The sequence below is a fragment of the Haliotis cracherodii genome, unplaced genomic scaffold (genome assembly GCF_022045235.1).
Source record: "Haliotis cracherodii isolate W230 unplaced genomic scaffold, xgHalCrac1.p SCAF_9, whole genome shotgun sequence".
NCBI classification, from domain to species: Eukaryota; Metazoa; Mollusca; class Gastropoda; order Lepetellida; family Haliotidae; genus Haliotis; species Haliotis cracherodii.
The window spans coordinates 41,022,896-41,048,245 of NW_027266343.1; the positions used below are offsets into that span (position 1 = coordinate 41,022,896).

The 25,350-nt window shown below is 41.8% G+C and overlaps 1 protein-coding gene across 2 annotated transcripts; it reads right to left on the reverse strand.

The window, feature by feature from the left end:
* Positions 1 to 7,167: 7,167 nt before the first annotated feature.
* LOC139453149 (uncharacterized) lies at positions 7,168 to 16,057 on the reverse strand. 2 transcript variants are annotated; one of them, XM_071234777.1, is made up of 4 exons: positions 16,006 to 16,057; positions 13,246 to 13,454; positions 8,842 to 8,904; positions 7,168 to 7,581 (listed from the first exon to the last, which is right to left on the reverse strand). In XM_071234777.1, exons 1-4 carry the CDS (start codon positions 16,007 to 16,009, stop codon positions 7,525 to 7,527), a joined length of 333 nt encoding a protein of 110 aa, XP_071090878.1. In that variant the 5' UTR covers positions 16,010 to 16,057; the 3' UTR covers positions 7,168 to 7,524. The 2 variants fall into 2 exon arrangements, with proteins under 2 accessions (XP_071090878.1, XP_071090879.1); XM_071234778.1 differs by having other exon boundaries at positions 7,564 to 7,581; positions 8,842 to 8,908.
* Between the last annotated feature and the right edge of the window lie 9,293 nt (positions 16,058 to 25,350).

Consider the following 25,350-nt stretch of genomic DNA (forward strand, 5'->3'; position numbering starts at 1 on the left):
TGTCTTGTCGCACGCTATTAACTGACGAGTCATTGAACTTGAGCGATTTTGGACGTGTTTGCCCTTTGTCCATTACTTTAAAAGCATGTTTTTGCTTTCCCACCTCAATTTGGGCAACTGTCTTGCCAATATCAGACTGTATGCCTATCATTTTACATGTTGATTTCGTTAACATGTTGATCTTTTCAATACATTTTACGTCATGCATCTAGGGATCTATCTTTTGTGGTATTTAAACTAAAGTGATTTAAAATTGTGGTAAATTTTCTTTCTTTCTTTCTAGACGTCAGTTAAAATTATTAATGGACACCATTATTACAATGGAACCATCTCCTAGTTTAACCCAAGGCACTACCAATTACAACGTTTACTGCAAAATATACTTAAATGGACTTATACAATTAATTAAGTTTAAATAACTATAACAAATGTTATATTTGGGAGAATACTTTCTCAGTAAAGTACAGAGTCTCGTACTGTTTGGGGTTGACTCCCGTCCCGTTAAATAAACTAATTACACACCGTTATTCGATTTCCTACCTGATTAACGACATCGAAAGTGTTCTAGTACGATAGATCAAACATAAGTATTTACGATATGGCATTTCTGAAAAACTTTTCAAAGCAGCGTTAAACCAACTGGTTCACCTACTAAGGTTTGGCTGATCTGCGTCAGAGCTGATGTGAAGTGAAGCGGTCCTTAAAAGTGTCCCGGTGTAAAATTATTTTTAAATTTCTGGATTGAAATATTTCTTCTCAAATACACCAAAACAATATTGTATAATTATAGGACCCATGAAGATCCGTGGTAGTATAGATCTTCAGCAACCCATGCTTGCCGTAAAAGGCGACTATGCTTGTCGTAAGAGGCAACTAACAGGATCAGGTGGTCAGGCTCGCTGACTTGGTTGCATGTAATCGATCCCACATTGCGAGGATCGATGATCATGTTATCAAATAGACTGGATTATTTACAGACCGCCATCATATAGCTGGAATGTTGCTGTGTGCGGTGTTAAACAACAAACCAACCAACCAATCATAATTATAGAGGAAAAACATAATAAAATGAACGTGTTTTTGGAAAGCCAACACAAAGAGTTTTCCCGTATGGATTCCTGGCTAGACTAAACTGCAAGCAAAAGAAAGTTGCAGCCATGTTTGATGGATGCTGATAATGAAACAATCCAGAAATGGTTATGGTGTGGAGATGTATTTGATACGGGTATCGAAGCTTGGACCTTAAATTTGCAGTGTTTCGGCGACTGTTTTCAGCCTACTCACGTTTTGATAACGATCGCATTTTTTTTGACAAATCAAATTTTCAAGGGAACACTTTTTTGCCGTCAGTTTACCATAGTCCCCATGTTGATTAAGGGTGAGGCCAGATCCCCTATGCTTGTCGTAAGTGGCGACTAATGGATCGGGTGGTCAGACTCGGTGACTTGGTTGCGTCTCATCGCAAACCCACAAATAACCTAAATATATTTTTTACTCCCGAGGTTTGTTATGTTTAGAATTTTTTTTATTAACTTTATTCAACTTTTGTGAATTTGGGGTCCGCAAAATAAATAATAAAAATGAACGCCTTAAGACATTTACACAACACCATGTATTGGCGAGCTAACTGAAGACATCGGTTATCTACTCTGATTATATTGTACCATCTGATGACACTATTCTACGAGGATTATATTGTTGAATTTAATCCATAACCTTTGTGAAACCGACGCCCACAAAGAACAATACGTATGTTTGTCCAGTTGGGAATGTGACCAGCTGTCCTGTAGACTACTGTCAATCAGTCAATCAATCAATTCAATCAATCAATATTTATGTATTTTATGACGTTTATACACGATACAAGTGTATCCTCTACATACAATGCTCCACCTAAAATCTTTAAGGAACAAATTCAGGTATATGTACAACGACCACGACTCGTGTATTTCTTAAACACAACACAAAAATTCTATTGTTATAGAGGAAGAGAAATTATGTATGTCAACTTCTTGGATGTCTCGTGTTGGCTTCTACTTTCTTTTGAAAATCACCCATCCGCAAGAGGCGACTAACGGGATCGGGTCGTCAGGCTCGCTGACTTGGTTGATGAATGCCATGGATCCGAATTGCGCGGATCGATGCTCATGATATCAATCACCGGATTTTCGATTATTTACAGACTGTCGTCATATAGCTGGAATATTGCTGAGTGCGGCGTTAAACAACCAAACAACCAAACAATAATCACCCATCAGCGGGAATTATCTGCTGGCCTCCTTTGTTAGTTTCCACCTTTTGTTACGTTATTACTTTTGTTGTCCTTACATGTGCATATATATGCTCTCTGCCTCATGGCATTCATTCACCTGATAAGCATATACTCCCAAACGTTGCGTTTCGTCATAACATAGAAGGTGGCATCCAAAATCTTCCTCATGTGTATCACTTCTAAATGCCATTCAAAGACCAGAATGTTATTACCTGTGCATATTCTCTCGCGATTTAACCGCCTCCGTGGCCTAGTGGTAGAGTGTCCGCCCGGAGAGCGGAAGGTCCGGGGTTCGATCCCCGGCCGCGTCATACCAAAAGACGTTAAAAGATGGTACTTGTTGTTACCCTGTCTGGCGCTCGGCATTGAAAGGCTAAAACAAGGACTGGTCGGCTCGGAGTCAGTATACTGTGTCTGACTGGGGTATTCATGTTTAAATGCGGCATGATATCTCACTGGGCTAGCACTATAAAATCAGCATCAGTCCGGACTAGTACAAGCAGCCACACACACACACGTGCATGCACGTCGCTATATAAGTGCAATAATCTTGGACGCGACGTTAAACCCCATTTCACCTCACCTCTCAGGCGATTTGAATATGTGTCCATGCAGTACGTCATGCATTTCGCATGAGCCTGGGCGGTGTGGTAGCGTTAGTGATTAAAGCGTGCACTCGTCAAACAGAATGCCTAGGTTCGTTTGGCTGCAGTGTGTAAAGGTCATTTCTGGTGTCCCCCCTCTCTTGATATTGCTGGAATCACTTATTCATCGTTCTGTGGGCGGATGCGTAATCAGAGACTTGGAGATCGGCAGAAATACCTGTACTTTCTCATGACCTTCGCTAACGCACCATGCCATTGATTAAAGGCAACCTCGAGTGTGTTCATGTAGTGTTCCACTAGTGTTCAGCGAGTGTTCATGTGGTTGTGTTAGACATTAGCGTGTATATAGATATGTGTTCTTTTCATCAGCTGCACGGTATATCAGATCTTATAGCTAAAATGGATACAATTATCATTAAACCGCCCGCACGTTATCAGAAATAAGCGGGCCACTGTAACTTTGTTTCCATATTTGTAAAATGTGGTCTGTGACATTCGTGTTGATTGCAGTAAATGTTTCAAAACCGATGTTGTTGTTTCTTTTTATTTGATAACAAATTCCATCCATTTTAGCTATAATAACGGTAACGCTCTTTTTCAGGGCATTATCATTTGCAGACGCCCTCGGTCTTTTCAACTGCACTCCTTCGTCGGGCAGTTAATGGAAAACCTCGGGCTTCTGCAAATGATAATGCCCTGAAAAAGCGTTACCCTGATTATTTACATCCTGAAAGTTAATTACTTTGAGCTTTTTGGAAAAGTTTCCATATATTTGGTCTCAATTATTTAAGTTTTGCTCTTAATATCGTCCTGTGAAATAATTAAAAAAATATTCGGATTAACTAACCATGGATAGATAGTATTTCCTCATTGACAGTTACACGACGATGAATAGGCCTCGTCACCCCCTGTTGTCAAAGGACCCGTGGCTTTCCGGGCAAGTTAAAAGTCCCCCCTGCAACCTATACTGGGCGTTAGAGGCGAGTAAGTTGATCGGGTGGTCAGGCTTGGTGACTTATTGGATTGCAGATTATCGTATCCGCACTGATGGGATTGATGCTCATGATGTCAATCACTGGATCGTCTGGTCCTGACTTGATCATTTACAACCCCTCGTCATACAGCTGAAATATTGCCGAGTGCAGCGATAAACAAACAAACAAACAAACAAACAAACAAACAAACAAATTGTTAACATAAGATTGAAATTGAACTTTTCCTGTGATCATTAGAAAGAGTGTCATGGACATACGGTGGTGGAGTCGCGCACTATAAAGTGGCTTTTTGTTAAAGTTTGTTCAGGAAAATATAACATATTAGAATTCTCGTTATCGACTGCTACAGTCTCTGCCTGCATCGATCGATATGAGACACAGATCATCACCGTCGGAGCATGATCAAATAGTGTGGGCAATGTGCCACCTGAAATGCTTCCCAGACGTTTTTCCAACCGAATCCTAATTTTTCGTCTCCCGCGGATTACCCTTTCCAATAAAAACTCATGCGATTAAACTTGGATATGATTCTTTTAATTTTCTGTTATCGACAAAAAACATGTACCTTTTAACCAAAGTGAGTGAGTGAGGTTTAACGCTTCTTCAAACTGTATGGCAGTTTCGGCGTGTCGTCTCAATGTGGAGTCTTCAGCAACCCATGCTTGCCGTAAAAGGTGACTGTGCTTGTCGTAAAAGGCGACTAATGGGATCGGGTGGTCAGGCTCGCTGACTTGGTTGATGCATGTCATCGGTCCCAATTGCATGGATCGATGCTCATGATATTAATCACTGGATTGTCTGGTTCAGACTCGATTATTTACAGACCGCCGTCATATAGCTGGAATATGCTGAGTGCGGCAGTAAACAACAAACCAACCAACCAACCAACCTCAATGTGGAAAGAAAACCCGAAGTGATGCGGGTCTCAGACGTTTCCCACTTTGGTGAAACCAACGAGCGGGTATGGTGCTGACAAACCTAAGATCATAATGGACCCGTTCAGATCTGGGTTAGAATTGGTCTTCGGCAACCCATGCTCGTCGTAAGACATGACTAACGGGATCGGGTAGTCAAGTTCTTGGCAACATATCCTAATAGTGTAGTAGATCGATGGTTATGATGTCAATCACTGGATTGTCTAGTCCAGACTCGAGTATTTACAGACCGTCATAAAGTTGGAATATTGCTAAGTGCGGCGTTAAATAACAACCCTACCAAAAACCAAAACCAAAACAGGAGGTCCTGCCAAGCCCTGTAGTTACACATTCGGCTATCTAGTCTCAATGTGATCATGATGGATATCAGTCAAAAGCAATATATACCGATATACATGTACATATTTTCATGAAGATCCGGGTAAGAATAGGTCTTCAGCAACCCATGCTTGTCGTAAGAGGCGACTAACGGGATCGGGTGGTCAGGCTCGCTGACTTGGTTGATGCATGTCATCGATCCCAATTGCGTGGATCGATGCTCATGATATCAATCACTGGATTGTCTGGTCCAGACTCGATTATTTACAGACCGCCGTCATGTTCGCTTGGTTGATTGCGTGTCATCTTACATAGACGGCGTAGGTACCACAATATCAATCACTGGCTTGTCTGGTCCAGATTCCAATATTAAAGGCCGCCATCATATTGCTGGAATATTGTTGAGTAAGGCAATAAACAACAAAAAAAAACGATTTAAAACACACCAAATGTCCCCAAACCATACTACAGCAAGTTCCTGTACATCAATGCCAAACAATCTCCTTTGGAAAGTAAGAAAGTTTGGATTATTCCCTTTTCAGCTTATATAATTTGATTGCAACACCGAGGCATAACAGGCAATCTGTGGTGTATAGTCCCAAGGGAGCTTAGAACGCAATCCGAATGTACCACCGTTTATCGCTGGATGATACTCAATAAGTTAATGCTTATAAATATTTAACATGCTTTTATAAAGGGGCAACGATAAATGTTATAGCAGACCTCTTGAGAACCTCTACTCTCACTTCTTTAAATGGCTGATATGGTGTGTCATCGAACCTCGACGCTGTTCATGTGGTTGTGTGAGACATTATCGTGTGTATAGATATGTGTTCTTTTCATCAACTGCGCGGTATATTAGATCATGACAGCGGCGAATTACATCCTGAAAGTTAATTATATTGAGCTTTTTGGTAAAGTTTCCGTATATTTGGTCTCAATTATTTTTTTTGTTCTTATCATCGTCCTGTGAAATTTTGAAAAATATGTTCGGATTAACTAACCATTTACTCTTGAGAACCTCTACTCTCACTTCTTTACCTGGCTGATATAGTGTGTCATCGTACCTCGACAAGGCACTGCGAACCAAATTGCCCGATGTATGCACAACGAACAGTAGTGATTGGACTGGCGTTTCCATTGAACAGGGGACTGACGTGGAGTGCGACCTATGTCTACCGGTCTACGTGCATTTGTTATTGTGCCTTGTGGAATGGCCAATGAGAAAATCTCAGAGAGACTCGTGAATATCCGGGGTAGAATAGCTCTCCGTCAACTCATTTTTGCCGTAAAAGGCGACTATGCATGTAAGAGGCGACTAACGGGAATGGGTGGTCTGGCTCGCTGACATGGTTGATGCATGTCATCGTATTCCAATTGCATGGATCGATGATCATGATGTCAATCACTGGATTGTCTGGTCCAAACCGTCGTCATATAGCTGGATTATTCCTGAGTGCGGCGTTAATCAACAAACAAACAAACAAATTCAAACATAAGATATCCATGGGGCAATTCAAACAAAAGCAAAGACGATAAAACTATACCCAGATATACACTCTCTTTTGCCTGAAGATGGCATTGCGCACTTCGAGATAAAGAAGTCAGATATACTGATTTGAATGAAGCTCACTGTGACCGAGAAAATAGAAGCCTCGAGGGTCTAATATAATTTTAGCGATTTTAGCTGATTGATGTCATTGTACCCCGACGATCGTTGCTGACATTACCGTGTGTGTGTGTGTGTGTGTGTGTGTGTGTGTGTGTGTGTGTGTGTGTGTGCTCCTGCTTGTACCTGTTCGGAGTATACAGTATACAGACTCCAAGCCGACCAGTCCTTGTTTGAAACCCTTAATGCCGAGCGTCAGGCAGGGTAACAACAAGTACATTTTTAACGTATTATGATATGACGATACAGTGAATCGAACCACGGGCAAAAACTCTATCAGCTAGACGACGGAGGCGGTCCGTCTGTGAGTAGGCAATGACAACACAACACGCAAGTTTATAGTTTAGGTTTTCTTGGATCTATCTCTACATGCCACAGTTGTCTCAGAAGGTTATGAACACAACAGTTGATCTCTTCTGTCGTTCGTGAAGACGTCGACAACGACATCTAACGTAACATCAGTGTTACAGAATATACGTCCATGTAACGAAGTATTAAGTTTTGCGAAGACATAAAGGAAACGAGAAGAGTAGATTCAAAAACAAATGAAATAAACAAAATGAATAATTCAACTGACATAAAACATCAATTTGCGTCACATCATTTATGCTTTGAACGTTTCAACGTTCAAGGTAAAGTCCAGGTTTTAAAATGGCATGGTAGATGTCTGGAAAGAGAGGTTAATCCGTCCATCAAGGCAGTCGTCATCAGTTCCTGTTGTGGACGGAAGTCACATCTGAGCGACTTGGAAGGCACCGGAAGTTGTCATGTTTACCGCCATGTTTGTCTGCAATGTGAAGATTATTGCTGATTACGACTTTTTAACCCTGATAACATTGGCCGTGTTTCCCTTCAAGCCATATAGACCAGACAGTATATTGTGAGTGCTAAGGAGCTAAGAGACTATTTAAAGGGGGTTGCATCAGGAATAGCTCTAATGACGTAAGATCTGTCATTCAAAAGAACCCAAGGAGCGGACTCCTGTCGACCGGAGATGTATTGTATCTATGTATACCTCGACAAGTCTGCTTTAATATCGATAGTTCTAATGGAGAGTATATACTGGGGAAGAAGTTAGGAAACACAACCCATCATAGCCGAGTTTGTTTACTGCCTTTGATGGAAAGTTGTTTGTATGTTTAACGCCGCAAATGAACTAGTGTTTGTTTGTTTGTTGGTTAACGCCGCAATCAGCATAATTCCGGCCATATGACGGCGGTTTGTAAATACTCGAGTCTGGACCACGCAATCCAGTTACTGACATCATGAGCATCGATCTACGCAATTGGGATACGATGACATGCATCAACCAAGTCAGCAAGCCGGACCACCCGATCCTGTTAGTCGCCTCTTATGACCAGCATGGGTTGCTGAAGACCGTGAAGATCTGGGGTAGAATAGGTCTTCAGCAACCCATGCTGGCTGTAAGAGGCGACGTAATCGGGTGGTCAGGATTGCTGACTTGGTTGATGCATGTCATCGTATCCCAAATTCGTGGATCGATGCTCATGATGCTGGAATATTCCTGAGTGCGGCGTTAAACAACAAACAAACAAACAAACAAACTAACTAAATTTTTCCAATTTTTCGAGCATGCTCTTTCTATGAAGATTTCAAAGAGTGTCATACGGCTCTTGCTCAAAAGTTGTTTGATAAGGGTTAAACTCTTCAAAGACTCATTAAACTTTTAAAATGTTTTATGGCAGACATGTTAAGGAAAATTCCAAATTTGACGTATTAGTTGACAAAAAAGATGTCCTATTCATTTCGCTATTTTGACTTGTACCATGTTCCCGTGTGTTTTCAGGTGAACAATTGACTTGCCTTTGCATGTGTTTGTGAAGCGTGCCACCGGTGGGGCAGGATTTCAGGACCACCTTGTATCTTTACTGTTTGATGGTGACTCATAAACACATGCCCACGAAAGGAGATATTTCTTAAGAGCATGGTGACGGGTTTTGTCGCATTATTTACTGATGCTGTTGAAAAGAACACATCACATTGAAGCAGGGATTGGTTACTGCTGCTGATGGTGGAAAGAACATACCTCATTTGGAATCATCTGCGCCGAACGATGACGATAAGTCACAGTTCCGCAGCCGCTCTGCTTCTATCTGTCGAAAACGAGACAAAGGTAATACATCTTCATATCCCAAACACAGATAGTTAGGTGCAATCGTCATGTCTAGTCTCCCTGCAACTCCACTAACCCAGAAATAATGATAACCCTGACACTGTAATAATTCTTTAACAATGTTCCAGTTATATCACGGCGTGTCAGCCTAATGTGGGAGGAAAGCCCGAACTGATGCAGGTCTTAGACATTGACCACTTCGGTAAAACCCACGAGCACGGGTATGGTGCTGACAAATCAAGAAACATAATCGCGTCGAACCGGGATTCGAACCCACAATCATAGGTTTCTGGCGTGCCCAAGGGACGCAACTCTGCCCAGCGAATTGCAGCGCCTTGGACGACTGGGTCAGCCGTGCACCCCTGAAACTGTGATGACCTTGACACTTTGGTTACCTCAAACTCTGATAAACTTGACACCATTGTTGCCTAAACTCTACCTTATGTAAAGTACCCTTCATCGTCAAGGTGATTGTTGGTAAGCCTACTGATTCAAACGTTGATTGTCACGCCGAATGACCAAGTTCCATACTCCACAAGCGTGAAGCCCAGTTCTGATTCGCCATGAGATTTTGAATAAGTTTACTCATTTTAATATTTCAGCCAACGCGATTGAATATCAAAACTAAATGCAGATGATTTTTACCTTTGCCAATTCCAGCTTAAACGCGAAGGCGATGAAAGAGCGAGATATTACGATACCAAGTATATTTTATAGCGATGTTACATTTTTGACATTCACAACCGTGAACTAATCAGACTTCAAATGTTAATGTCGTTGTTTGTATAAGTAAGACAAATTGAACTTTAAAAGTAATTATGTAACAGCTAAATGTGAAACAAATGTTTCTTATTCATCAAAACAAATCCAAAGAACTCTGGCAGCGGAAGCAGCGTCATAAAGTCTATCAATTGTGACGTCACAATGCTTATTGCGTCAGCCACACAATATCTACGCTACAGCCTTGTCAATTTCATTATGCCATGTCACTCATCACTAAAATGTGCAGGTGCATTCTAAGACTTCATATCCTGGTTGAGCACGAACTGTGTTCATTACATTTGCATACACATATATAATTGATGGGATATTGAGAACGACCAAGGTTAACCTGGTAGTGTCTGTCGAATGTTATTGTAGAATTGACAGGTCCCTGTAAATATTTGATAATGTGGTACAAGACTGTTAATACAATACTCTGTCATCGATATAAGGTATTAATGAGGTCGATAATCAGTTACCAATACCAGATCAATAAGACAGGGAATAGGTTATGTAGAAATATATGGCGTGGAAAGACTTGAAGTGCTTTAGAGACAAAGAATATATAGAACTTAGTTCGAAAATGTTCGGAGGACGGGGAACTGGATGGTTAACGAGGAGATGAATGTCGGAATATTTCCTACTCACAAAACCGTCATATTTATTTATGATGAGTCCAAGAATGCACTGGCATTCTTCCATGAACAACTTTCACTGTAAGCGTACAAAGCCCAAAGGATCTGTATGGTGTTGTACGGTATTCTGGTAGTTTCTCGTCACGAGCAAAACCCGGTTCAATTGCCTACGTGTTTATATGTGTGAAGCACATCGTCATATTGCTAGAATATTAGAATCGAGTAAAACAACACTCACTCACTCTGGATACAGGAGGTGAGGTGAGGTGAGGTGAGGTGAGGTGAGGTGAGGTTTAACGTCGCGTCCAAGTTTATTGCACTTACATAGCAAAGGTGCATGCACGTGTGTGTGTGTTCGTGTGTGTGTGTGTGTGTGTATGGCTGCTTGTACTAGTCCGGACTGATACCATGCCGCAGTTTAACGTGAATGCCCCACTCAGACACAGTATACTGACTCCGAGCCGACCAGTCCTTGTTTTAGCCCTTTAATGCCGAGCGCCAGACAGGGTAACAACAAGTCCCATTTTTTAACGTCTTTTGATATGACGCAGCCGGGGATCGAACCCCGGACCTTCCGCTCTACGGGCGGACGCTCTACCACTAGACCAGGGAGGCGGCCCTGGATACAGAAGAATCGCCAGTATTGAACAACACGTATTGATCGAAAGTGGAAATGCAAGACCGCGACGCGAAAGTATCAGGCAAGCCTAGGCGATGATATAAACATTCGCCTTAAAAGTAACACAGAAAACGTTCAACCTACATATATTCTGAAACATATCCGTAGTTTCCTTGGTAGGTAATGTAAAATCATGTGTATTTGGCATTTCGAAGGAGGGTGGTTGCTCGGTAATCGTTATTGATAAATAATTTTGTTTTCTGAATACTTACAAAATGGGAGGAAGCAAGAACATTACGAGAAGGTATTCATATTTTCGCCATTCGAGTTATCAGGACTATATGCATAGTTAATTATCGTCAAGCGAGTAAGTGAATGTGTTTTGAGTGGGTGAGTTGGGTTTAACTCCGCTTTTAACAGTATTCCAGTTATTTCACGGCGTGTCAGCTTAGTGTGGGAGGAAAGCCCGAAGTGAAGCAGGTCTCAGACGTTTACCATTTCGGTGAAACCTAAGAGCACGGGTATGGTGCTGACAAACTTAGAAACATAATCGGGTCGAACCGGGATTCGAACACACAATCATAGGTTTCTGGCGTGCCCAAGGGAAGAAACTCTGCACAGCGAATCGCGGCGCCTTAGACCACTGGGCCACCAGTGCCCCCCGAATGTTTTTTGACGGCACACTGTTCTAGTGGTATCCCAACCATCTATTGAATGTCGAGTCTGAGGTGAAGTGACGTTAAATAGAGTTTAACGTCGCGTCCAAGATTATTGCACTTATATAGCGACGTGCATGTACGTGTGTGTGTTTGTGTGGCTGCTTGTACTAGTCCGGACTGATGCCGATTTATAGTGCTAGCTCCCTTAGTTATCATGCTGCATTTTAACATAAATACCCCAATCAGACACAGTATAATGACTCCGAGAAATGGGCTTCACACATTGTACTCATGTCGGGAAAGAAACCCGGGTTTTCGGCGTGATGAGCGAACGCTTAACCACTAGGCTACCCGACCGCCCCACTTTTAACGAAGGAGAGCATGGCAATTATATAAACAAAACCTCAACGCCAAATAACAACCAGTCTCGATTATCCGCCGAAACACCGGGCATAATCAAGCGGGAGTAAAAGGAAAAATAGCGGTGAAATCTACATGTATGGACTCCCGAAAACCAGCGACGACATCGGGTGCTCGCGAAAAGGGTAAGTATGTTGGTTGTCCTACCGGTAGCGTCCGACACTTAAACAATCTGCATAAAAAAGTAACAATTTGTTGCCTGACGCCACACAACAGTAATCCTGCAATGCAATGGCGGCCTGTCAACAAACCAGGCAATCAAGTGATGGACCAGACAATCCGGTCATACGATGGCGTATTTACTGATTCTGTTCAAGAATTGAAAATAAAACACCTTGGATACTGGGCAAGACAAATCATTGGCAGACAGCATGAGCAACGGCTCAAGTCGTCGGAGTGGATCTTATCGCTCTCCGGGCGGACGCTCTACCACTTTTATTGATCTTATAAAGCGACGTGCATGTACTTGTGTGTGGCTGCTTGTACTAGTTTGGACCAATGCCGGTTTTATAGTGCTAAGCTATTGTGATACCATGCCGCAGTTTAACATGGATATCCCACCCAGACACATTACATAGACCTATCCTTGATTTATCATCCAAAACTGGCTTCCGCGGGAGATATCGCTTGGGTGAGATCAAGCGATCTACACTATAGATATTGCTGCAATGAAATTGCATCACAATTCTTTGCAGACCATTGTGATGTCATTGGTTACCATGACGTCACAATCAAATGACATCACCAATGGCTCCGCTACTGAAACTGTCAGCTGTACTTTTTACACTGCTTATTACTGTCAACAAACTGAAGAAGTTGGAAGAATGATGTTGGATGATAAATAAAATCTCACCCTCGTGTCTTTTGATATCAAATATATCAACACTCGTTGATAAAAGTGGAAAAAATCCTCGACAAGCCTCGGAGTTTTCCCACTTTTATCAACTTTGTGTTGATATATTTGATATCAAAAGACACTCGGGTGAGATTCTCTATTTATTTATACCGAACGCCAGACAGGGTAAAAACGAATAGCGGCTTTAAACAAATTCTGCAATTACGCGGCCGGGGATCGAACCTGCGCACTCCGGACAGGCGGTCTTTTCACGGCACCACGTTAGTGGTCGCTTCTGTGTGGAAACTATTTGAGTCATATGCCTATTTCAAACGAACAAATACAATAACACGTGTTTGGAAAGACTCAGTTCGTATTGAATACTACCTTTGCAAGTCTTGAGATGAGGAGAGCCACATACGGGTCCACTCGGCAGGGTCCGGATAGATCGGGGGGAGTGAACATACGCTTACCAACCCCCGCCCCTCCCCAGCCATTTGTCTGTGCCCACTGAGCTTGGGACGGTCTGAAGTCTTGCACCACCAGCAGGGACGCCAGTAACAGCACGGCAACTTTGTACACGGCGCCGAAGTGAGCTGAAACAACAGAGACACAGCATATAGAGAAAGTTGACTTAGAGTTATTGCAGAACGCATTTACAGTATTGATTGGCTGATAGCATATGTTAAGAAGGATTAACGTTTATGCTAAGCTGGCGCTGGAGTAGTTTTTGTAGCGTTTTTTAACCTTGTAATAACGTCATTTGGATTTGGAAATTCTTATTTTCTGCACAAGTAAATAATGTAGAGAATGTATGACGCGCAGTTTCTTAAAAGTTTAAAAAAGATTATATACGACTGCTGCTTGCACTAGACAGACTCCTGGTCGTGTCATCTTAATTATTATGTAAATTTAATCCTACATCGTTTTTGCACATCCTCTTAAATATACTTTCAGATAATGTTATTTGATTGTTCTTTAGGTATAATTCACTCCGATGTGGAGACGACGGTATCTGGCCGTCATCCACTCAAGGACGAAGGGTTTCAGAAAACATTCAGTGATTCATAATCAGAGATATCAAGTCCATGCTTGCTTCTGATTTAACAGGGCAATCGTGTTCATTTGGAGAAACCGATCTTTATTTTCAAGAAAACACAACAGAAAATGGTCGTTTTTGATTTGTCTAGACTATGCTTATCTGACCATGGTAGTAACATTTAGTATAAAGGCCGTTGTCACTGTTGGTACAAGATGGTGCTAGACGATGCATGTTTGAGTGATTTTTTATTTAACGCTGCTATGAACAGTATTCAATTTCTATCACGGCGTGTCAGCTTAATGTGGGAGGAAAGCCCGAAGTGACGCAGGTCACAGACGTTTATTACTTTGGAGAAACCCACGGGCAAGGGTGTGGTGCTGACCACCCTCGACTCGAACATAATCGGGTAGACCGAGGCTCGAATACACGACCATGGATTTCTGACGTGCCCAAAGGACGCAACACTGCACAGAGAATTGCGGCGCCTTAGACGACTGCCCCCCCCCACCCCCAATTTGCTTTGAAAAGAGGGAATGTGAACAATACGTTTAAGAGATCACAATTAATACAGTTCAGGATTGACTTCTGGAACTCTACGGTCACTTGCTAAATACGGCTTTTCAGGTACACATATTTTTAAATCTAAACATTTATTTTAATATATTTTGACCTACGAGTTTGGAAAGCTCTGTAATCTCAATAATTAAAACAGGCCTTACTTGTTACAGGAGACAAGAGTGTCATAGGAGAGACTTTCATGTTGGCCATGATATCATGTGGATGGAAATCACGTAAGTTGACGGTTCTACCTTTTCACTTTTACCGTTGCAAACATTTAAAATAAAAAAAAAAAACAACCAACAAACATAAATGCACGAGTCAGTATTGATTCATACTTCCTGAATTTATATATAACAGTTTCAAGCGATAAGGTAACGATATTATTTTGTATCCGGCACGTGTAACACTGCGGGGGGCCGCAATGGATTTGAACAAAATTACGAAATTGTATGAAAGTTAACTCTTTTTCAGCATTTACAGAAATTTAGCAATCTGTTGAAAAGTCGCGGATAGAATGAGTGTTGTACTTGAAAAAAAAAAAAATTTCCTCATCTTGTTTGGAACTGCCGACGATTACGATTCATTGAAACTTGGCCATCTTTTAGCTATTCCAATTTTCTTTAAGTGTTCGTTCATTGGAAAGCAATCATCATGGGTTCACATCATTCCAAACTGATAAACAACGATGCCCTCGCATCAGGACCGAAACAGGGGTTCAAGTACTGGGAAATAGGAAAACAGTCAAAGCAGGGGGAAGATATCACGTAGACAACATAAAATCTATCGGTATTGTTGTGAAGATGTGTAAGTTACAAATTGGGATTAGGTTACAAAATATCGTTGAATTTTTTTTCAAAACTTTGATTAATTTGCTAAAAAAATATAGTTTGAATGAAAATCCTATACATAAAATACTATTACACTGCTAATTATTCAGTTGATACGCACGCGATTTAGACGTAAAACATGTTTATACATTTTTTGAATTGGCAAAATGAATTCTTAGAACTTATTCAAAATTGTTTATTTTCAAATTCATAAACTTTATAGATGCAAAAAAAGACACAACTACTTGTCCTGCTATGTGTTCTGCATGTGCTATTATATATATAACTTGGTCAAATTGAGGATATGTAAACGAATTCATAGAACTGATTTTGAATTGCTTATTCCAGTTTGTTTTTAAACTTTATGACAGCAAGATAATATCAAACAGTTGCTGTTACATTATGCATTTAAAATAACTGTACGACTTGGGTCAAATAAGAATTTGTTGGAATAACTTTTTTAACTAGTTTATAACAGCCAAATTCAAGAAAATCGATAAACTAAATGATACTAAGTCTTATCACATTGTCCCATTGATGCTAATGTCAATTTATACATACAAGAGAGAAAAACGAAAATATATTTTAGAACTAACCTACCAAATTACAGGAAATAAATGGATTTGAACTTATTGATACTAAAGTCGTAAAAAAAAAACAACACTAAAAATGTTCAAAGTTCGCAGAACAGGATGAAATAGAGGGAAAGCAACTTACCCATAACGCGGAGTCTGATGGGGCCGTCCAAACGGGTACTCCTCTCTTGAAGTCTGTGGGCTCGCAGTTTAATATCAGGCCATTTAAGTCAGGCGACTGATGAAGTGCCATCTCAATAATTCATCACCTTGTCTATAATCGTCGTAGAGAGCAACGTTGCACGTCAACGTTTCAACTCCACCGCCTTTGCCCACGACGTCACAACGAGGTCAAAGAAGACGATGAAACAAGGAATTTGATGGTAACAAATGGCCAACTGACAAGATTAATTTAACAGGCCTTCTTGGTATGAGTGCTAATTATTTTAGCTTACTGATTCGATGTTGATTATTAGGCGTTGTCCCTGTGGTAGGTGGCCATGTGCTTTTTGGTCGTTCATGGGTGGGTTGATTAATTGGGAAATGAATTTGAGGAAATACTACTCCCACACGTTGCGGCAAGATGTTGTGCACTTGTTCACTCGGCTGCGGTGCTGTTAAACACGTGGGATCCTGTAGCGGATGAATATATTCTCTGTAACCGATATCACCATACATTGTATGAATTGTGGCTCAAATGAAAATGAACTCATGAAAGGGAATGCCATGTGCTTTATCATGATCAAATCCATCACGTTAACCTAACACCTTTTGAAAATATCTACATACGACATTGATGTCATTTTGACATTGTCCGAGCAGCCACCGATACATCTTGGTTGTAGTTGGTATAAATAAAAGCGACAAAAACCCTTTCCATATTCATAAGAAACCTCTGCCAGAGTCGATTGTATGATTCCGACTGTATCATGAGCACGTGTTTATGAATCGCTATCAAATAGTGACGATGCCAGGTTTGCGAAAAGGTGAACGTATCCTGACCCATCGGTGTCATCTGTCACAAACACTTGCAAAGGCAAGTCAATTGTTCACTTGAAATTAAAGGCCTAAAGATATTATACGGACTGATAGAGGCTGGTGTATTGTGGAGTACCTACACAACACCATGGTGCAAGGGGCAAAGACTTTGTCTTCAAAGGGTCATAACTTCCTCTCTCTCGAGCCTTGCTCCAAGGCTGTACTAAAAGAAAAGTCCATGGATGTGTAATAATTTTATCCCCCTAATAGGCAAGTCTAGATCTAAGGACTCCAGTCTCTTAGAGGGACAACTTGTTCTTATTACTTACATAATCTAGAAAGTATGGTTTGAATCCCAAAACAAACACATTCTAAGGCAAGTGAATTGTTCTACTGAAAAAAACCACGGGAACATATGGTACATGACAAAATAGGGAATTGCATCGGACATACGTTTTTTCAAAGGAACACTGTTCCTCCAGTACTGGGCTATTTCATATGATGCAAGGAAGCAGGACACTATTGAAAGGATGTTTACCAAGCTATTGTTGTGAAACAAATGTAAGCAAAAAGAAACATTTGCATAATCATAATTAGGAGCGACAAAACTAACAAAACACACAAGATTATATAGTAATGATACCAGGTGCCCTACCCCACCAGTGGTACCCGTCACAAACACATGCAAGTGCGCGTCAATTGTTCATCTGGGAAAAAGCACTTTAACATACGGTAAAAGACGAAATAGCGAGCTGATGGTCAAATTTGGAAATTTCCTCCACATGTCTAACAATAGGTGCAAAAAGATAATTGATTTTGGCATTAAAATATGTTTCACTTTGTAAACAAAACTAAATATGCTTTGTAAGAAATATAATACAGGACACGATTTGAAAAAAATAATATCTATCTAATATGGAAATATATAGATATGCTTAATTCTTTTTCGGGTGTAATATTTCAGACTCAAATAATCACCCTCAACAAATTTATAGCCCATCTATGTCAAAAGGTCATGTATTCATCGTTGGTCTGACGTGGTATGAATCATACATGCAGCAATATGTCGTTTACATTATAGGTTTCAGAGACAACTGTGGTCTGACGACTCATCTTCCGTCTATCAATAATTAATCAATAGCGAATTGTTGTATGAACTTATAAACCAATATTAGAATTCAATCAGAGTTGTTCTCTTTTCATCACAGAATATTCAGAATGTCTAAACCGTATAGTTTGGTGACTTGGTGGTCTCGCTTAACCTCCAACTCGTGTTATTCCGAAAAGATTCCGTGGGGATTCCTTGTCAGAATCGGTCCCCGGTAATCGATGCCAATAACCAATGCAATGCGACCAATGTCGTACGAAGAGATTAACCTGACCGGTAGTCAGCTCTTCAACTTGTTCCATGGCGTCACATCGAGGTTCGACAGCGTGGAGCTCTTACTATCAATCACTGTGTGCGTTTGATTAATAAAACCCGAGTTAAGTTGAGTCAGCTGAGGTAATGCATTTCTGACCACCAGGGTTGACCAAACTGAATTAGACGGAGTTAACCAAGCATACCTTAGGGCGGAAGACGAAACCGCCTGCATAAAATACAACCTCCGATGCAAATCGTGTAATACCAGAGGGCTGACAGAAGGAGAAAGACTACCGTCATGTGTATTGCTGTGTAAGACATCTATGAGAGGTTACCAAGTGTTTAATTGCCTGACAATGCTGCCCTGAACCCTTTCTGTGTAATGCATGTTAAAGCGACAAGAATGTTGACAATAAGGCGTTGAACACTACCAGAGAAAAATCAATAATATCAAAGCTGCATTATTAATTCTAAAGTCTTTATTTCAACAAAAAAGAAATTATAATGTACATCAGAAAACATATAAAGTATAAATCCCTGGTTAATTATGTTGTACATATTCATTGAAATGTTTTTATCATGATTGAATTAATCTATACGACTGATTAGCTTTAACGATGACGCCACTGGGCGGTTCCTCACCAGAGTGCCACACCCCAGGGGTTCAGTAGGCATGGGCAGTGTTGGTCAATCGTCCACGTATGACGTCAATCGGTTAACATGTTCTAAAATTGGTCGACCAAAGTTAACTCGGGCTATACCTTGGTCAACGCAGGTTCACCAGGGCAATAGGGTTTTAAACTCGAATGGGAACATTCGATACCCGACACGGGTACAATGTGTGAAGCCCATTTCAGGTGTCCCCCGCCGTGATATTGCTGTAACGTTGCTAAAAGCGGCGTTAAACCATACTCACTCACTCACAAAAGGGGAAAATAATTTAATACTATTTTAGTCCCCTGATTGGGTTAAGACTTCAATAAAAACAGTCATATTTTGTGATTTGACTTTTCAAACGTGTCAGATTACATGCAAATCAGGTACCCAACATCGTGAATGGATACGAAGCCAAAGTATGGGTTTAAGCCAAAGGTTTTAAATAAACGGCCCCAGGGATATACTGATATTCTCGGAGTTTCTATTTTTACGGATGAAGCAGAGTGATAGAGCATCCTCACTGACCCTATGAATACCTAACACAAGTAACCACCACCTGGGCGCACGGTCTGGTCTTAATTACTCCTACTGGTCTGACCTCGCCTCTACGTACGTTAAGCCGTGTTTATGTCTTTGTTGTTTTACGTCGAAGTCCCGTTTGTTTGTTGTTTAACGCCGCACACAGCAATATGCCAATATGACGGCAGTCTGTAAATAATCGAGTCTGGACCAGACAATCCTGTGACTGACATCATGAGCATGGATCTACGCTATTAGGATACGATGACATGCATCAACTAAGTAGAGTCTGACTACCTTTTACGACTACCGCTTGTCGCCTTTTACGAGAGGCATGGTTTGCTGAAGATCAATTCCAAGCCAGATTGGTCGAAGGCAGCTATATTGCAGCTATATGACTACACCCTGCATATACCCGTGTCCGTGTCAAACAAGTGTCTCCAGACATCTTCCAGAACTGTCAGATGATTCAGGCGTGAGTGGCGGAGTTGTGTCCCCTATGCGCGCCACAAACCTACGATCCCAAACATGCCATGGGTTCATATTTCTGAGGCCCGTGAAATAGGGTCTGTAAAATAATCGAGTCTGGACCAGACAATCCAGTGATTGACATCATGAGCATCGACCCACGCAATTTGGATCGATGGCATATATCAACCAAGTCAGCGAGCCTGACCACCCGATCCCGTTAGTCGCCTTTTACGACAAGCATAGTCGCCTTTTAGGGCGAGTATGGGTTGCTGAAGACCTACTCTACCCCGGAATCTTCACGGGTCGGCTGCCATTCTACAGGCAGATGTGTCAGCACACTGTGTACCACTTGAACATGTTTACATTGAAAATGAACTTTTAATTCCACTTCGACTTTGGTGGTTCGATACTTTTGACGGGGGGTATTGCTGAGGTAAAATGGCGTTTAACGTCGCGTTCATGGTTATTGCACATATGCGGGTTTTACAGCCGTAGCCCACTGAGATACCATGCCGCAGTTTAACGTGGACTCTCCCATCAGACACAGTATAGTGACCACAAGTCCTTGTTTTATTCCCCTTTATGCCGAGCTCAAGGGAGGGTTAACAATTTTTTTAACGCTTTTTGTTTTGACGAAGTCGGGGATCGAGTCACTGACCCTCCGCCCTCCTGGCAGAAGGTGGGGAAATGCTGGGATTTTTTGTTGTTCAAGGAAATGATTGAACAGTTGAAAAAGGGCTTGTCTGCCACAATAATTACATTGTTGCAAAGTGTCTTTCTTAAGAATCACATTCAGGCTCATAGTTTTACTTAATATAAATATCTGGATTTGCAGCTGTAACTGAAATAATAGGGGGCACAGGTGGCCCAGTCGTCTAAGGCGCCGCAATTCGCTGTGCAGAGCTGCGTCCCTTTGGTCACGCCAGAAACCTATGATTGTGGGTTGGAATCCCGGTTCGCCCCGGTTATGTTCTTAGGTTTGTCAGCACCATACCCATGCTCGTGGGTTTCACCGAAGTGGTCAACGCCTGAGACCTGCATCACTTCGGGCTTTCCTCCCACATTTAGCTGACACGCCGTGATATAACTGGAATAATGTTAAAAGCGGCGTTAAACCCCACTGACTCACTCACTCACTGAAATAATAACCTATCCCCAGGTTATCAAATGGTCGTCCCTAAGATGACTCAACTACCAACTACTCTGTTCATGTTGGTTTGTTGTTTTACGCCGCACTCAGCAATATTCCAGCTAGATGACGACGGTTTGTAAATAATCGAGTCTGGACCAAACAATCTAGTGATTGATATCATGAGCACCGATCCACTCAATTGGGATACGATGACATACATGGACCAAGTCAGCGAGCCTGACCACCCGATCCCGATAGTCGCATCTTACGACAAGCACGGTCGCCTTTTACGGCAAGCATGGGTTGCTGAAGACCTATTCTACCCCGGATCTTCACGGGTCGACGATGCCAAGTAGTAGTCCAGTAGAACTGTTGGATCGCAAAGCATTCATTGGTAAATTGTGTGAAGCGCATCCTTGATGTCGCCCGCCGCGATATTGCTGGACGGACTATTGGTAAAAGCGGCGTAAAACCCAACTCACTCACTCCACGATGAGGATAATTGAAGTAAAAAGTACATATAGATTCAACACTCACTCCACGATAAGAATAATTCAAGTAGAAAGCAAATATAGATTCAACATTTCGACAAGTTCAATCATCTGTTGAAATATGCTCTTTGAAGAAAACAATCAGTATTCAGACCTTTTGAAATTCTATTTGTTGCTTGACTTTCGTGTGCGTGCGTGGCTGCTATTTGGCAATAGGAATCTGTTATTGAAACGGGATTAGTGGGATGTTAACACTTGTCATGTTAATTATTGAAGCATAGTTACTGCAGGATTCACAGAGGAGTGAAATGATTGGCAGATGTTCACAAGACAGGTGGTGAAATGTACACGACTCACGCAATGGTAGCGCCACCGTGACCTTGTCTGGGGGTAGACACGAGATTTCGTGGTCAGTGGGCGTGAGTTGGGTCAAACACCAGCCAGAACCTGCACGTTCAGCAGCGAGTAAATCATGCTGTGACCCGTAAAGCCTCAGGTTAGAATTGTCTTCAGCAACCCATGCTTGTCGTAAAATTTTGTTTGTTTGTTGTTTAACGCCGCCCTCAGCAATATTCCAGCTATATTACGTCGGTATGTAAATAATCGAGTCTGGACCAGACAATCATGTGATTGACTTCATGAGCATCGATCCACGCAATTGGGATACGATGACGTACATGAACCAAGTCAGCGAGCCTGACAACCTGATCCCGCTAGTGGTCTCTTACGACAAGCATAGTCGCCTCTTACGGCAAGCATTGGTCGCTGAAGACCTACTCTATCCCGGATCTTCACGGTAGACTAAGGGTATTGGGTGGTCAGGCACCCTTACTTGGTTGATGAACATGTCTGTTATTGTATCCCAATTGCGAAAATCGATGCTCATGATGCTCACTGGATTGTCTGGTCCAGACTCGATTATTTACAGATCGACGTCACATAGCTGGAAAAGTGCCTTGTGCGGCGTTAAAGATTAAAGAAAGAAAGAAATTACGCATTTTTCGCACGAGAAAAACTGTCGCGACATGTCCAGCACGAGAAATACATGATTTGCATGGGCGTAGACACCATCCCAGATCGTTTGTATAAAAATTTTAACAACGTGTACATTAAAACGCGTGGCTTGCGCGTATTAATTGACCCAGTCATTAATAATCTATTTTGTCACATTTGCTAACGTCATAGGATACAACTAGACTATCAACAGGGTGAGAGGTAACGGTCTGTTTACCTTTAAACATAACAACGACTGTTTTATAAATACACTGCACTTGTTTCGTTACCAGTAATTATTTATACACGTTGTTTCTTGACAAAAACAATGTCGTTTCACGCAATGTCCAGTTTTATTAGATATCGCGTCGTCATCCTTTTTAAACTTACATGGGCAAATGATCGCCGTAAAGGGCACAATGGCTGTGAACATGGCGTTCGTGAAAAAGGGTAAGAATGTCCTCCCCTACCGAAAATGAGAAATGAAAAAGAATGATTGGAAATGTTGGGAGTCCTGAAAACGGTTATGATTATTTAAATATTGTTCGGATCCTCATTTAACAGATATCCCACTGTCAAGAGCGCAAGTTTACACCAGTGAATGCCCCCCTAACATTAATATTAAATCTGACCTCCTGTGTTATAAGGGGCGATGGGGTAGCCAAGTGGTTAAAGCGTTCGCTCGTCACGCCGAAGACCCAGGTTCGATTCCTCACATGGGTACAGTGAGTGAAACCCATTTCCGGAGCCCCCCCCCCCCTCCCCCGTGATATTACTGGAGTACTGCTAAAAGCGGCGTAAAGCCATATTCTTCTGTTTTGCCTATCTGTAATCTGTAGCATACAATGATTGGTTAGCAGTCTTTTGTTTAACCGTAAATATCGTAAATGCCACGGGTTGCTGACCATCCACTTTTAAGCGCCATGGGTAAGCTGCAAACGAGGAATGGTGCCAAACGATGGTACCAGACATGTTAATGTTCGTGGAAACACAATATCTTCTCTTTGGAGACACAGAGCAACACCCATGACCTGCCACGAGCCGGTCGTCCACGTATGACGTCAGGATAACAAGACAACCGTATTCGGTTAGTGCATCTAGGGAATCGACGCCAAACTGCCTTATAAAGAGCTCGGACAATTTGTGGATTGAGACCAGTTTGTGGCAGAACTGTTCGCAACCGGTTGAGACCCGTGAAGATCCGGGGTAGCATAGATCTTCAGCAACCCATGCTTGCCGTAAAACGGCGACTATGGTTGTCGTAAGAGGCGAATGACGGGATCATGTGGTCAGGCTCGCTGACTTGGTTGATGTATGTCATCGATCCCAACTGCGTGGATCGATGCTCATGGTGTCAATCACTGGATTGTCTGGTCCAGACTCGATTATTTTACAGACCGCCGTCATATAATATTGCTGAGTGTGGCGTAAAACAGCCAATCAACCAATGTTTTGTTGTCATCTTTGTCCATGACGGCATAGCAACGCATGCAAGCACACTCACAATAACTTATTTCACATAATTCTATGAGGCTAGATTATAGTCCTTTGTTGGTTTCCGAAACATAAACCTCCCACTCAAGTATGCTTCCGTCACGAATGCATTAAATCACAAAACGTTCACAAATTATAGATGGAAATACAGAAATAATTTTTTAAAATGTATTATTTTGATGTTCGATTTTCGACTATGACAGTCTTGGAGACGCCAGTGTTGAACAGATATATCCCTAAAAGCCAAGGAACATGTGTCGCCGAGCAAGTATCTTTTTCTAACGGTCCTCCAGTAAGGCAACCTATCGAGTATTTTTGTGTAATTATCGCCCTTGGCATGGAATTGATGCACCGGTGTCACCGGGTTCTGTTTAACAATTAGCGGTAGATGTTATTTTCACAGTCAACACGTTTTCAACGGCTTAGTCACTGTTTTCATTTAAAACAGAAGAATTTACAAAAAATTAACAACAAATGTTTGATCATACATGTACTTTGCATAATGATTGCAATTTTATTTGAGTTATACTGAAATACCCAAACGGTTCCTAATGTTTTTTAAAAAAATTTTTTATTTTTTTTTATCAATCTTCCTCCCTGAATAATGTAGGTTATAGTTACATCACTTTAGGCACTATGGCGTTGAACACAGGTGAGGTGAGGTGAAATGGGGTTTAACGTCGCGTCCAAGATTATTGCACTTATATAGCGACGTGCATGCACGTGTGTGTGTGTGTGGATGTGTGTGGATGTGTGTGTGTGTGGATGTGTGTGTGTGGATGTGTGTGTGTGTGTGTGTGTGTGTGTGTGTGTGTGTGCTTGTACTAGTCCGGACTGATGCCGATTTATAGTGCTAGCTCACTGAGATACCATGCCGCAGTTCAACTTGAATACCTCACTCAGACACAGTCTACTGACTCCGAGCCGACCAGCCCTTGTTTTAGCCCATTAATGCCGAGCGCCAGACAGGGTAACAACAAGTACTATCTTTTAACGTCTTTTGGTATGACGCGGCCGGGGATCGAACCCCGGACCTTCCGCTCTCCGGGTGGACGCTCTACCACTAGATCACGGAGGCGGTCCGTTGAACACAGAGCATGAGGATAACTCCTACGAGAACCCGATTGTCGGCGAGACGCGCATAACCACGAGGTTGGCCCTCTGCCACCAAGTGTTTACTGTGATATAATCTGAGGAGCAAAAGAAACTATTGGAAGTATCTTACGTTAGCTATACTAATCCTTTTTTCGCCCCTTTCACAGCTTCTGATAAGACATCTTACGGGATCGGGTGGTCAGGTTCGCTGACTTGGTTGAAGCATTTCATCGTATCCCGATTGCGTTGATCGATGCTCATGGTGTCAAACACTGGACTGTCTGGTCCAGACTC

Coding starts and splice junctions, on each gene's coding strand:
- LOC139453149 (XM_071234777.1), bottom strand. Junction 8,905..13,245: donor TCATCTCAAGACTTGCAAAG/GTAGTATTCAAT, acceptor TTCGACAGATAG/AAGCAGAGCGGCTGCGGAAC. Junction 7,582..8,841: donor CGCAGATGATTCCAAATGAG/GTATGTTCTTTC, acceptor TTCACATTGCAG/ACAAACATGGCGGTAAACAT.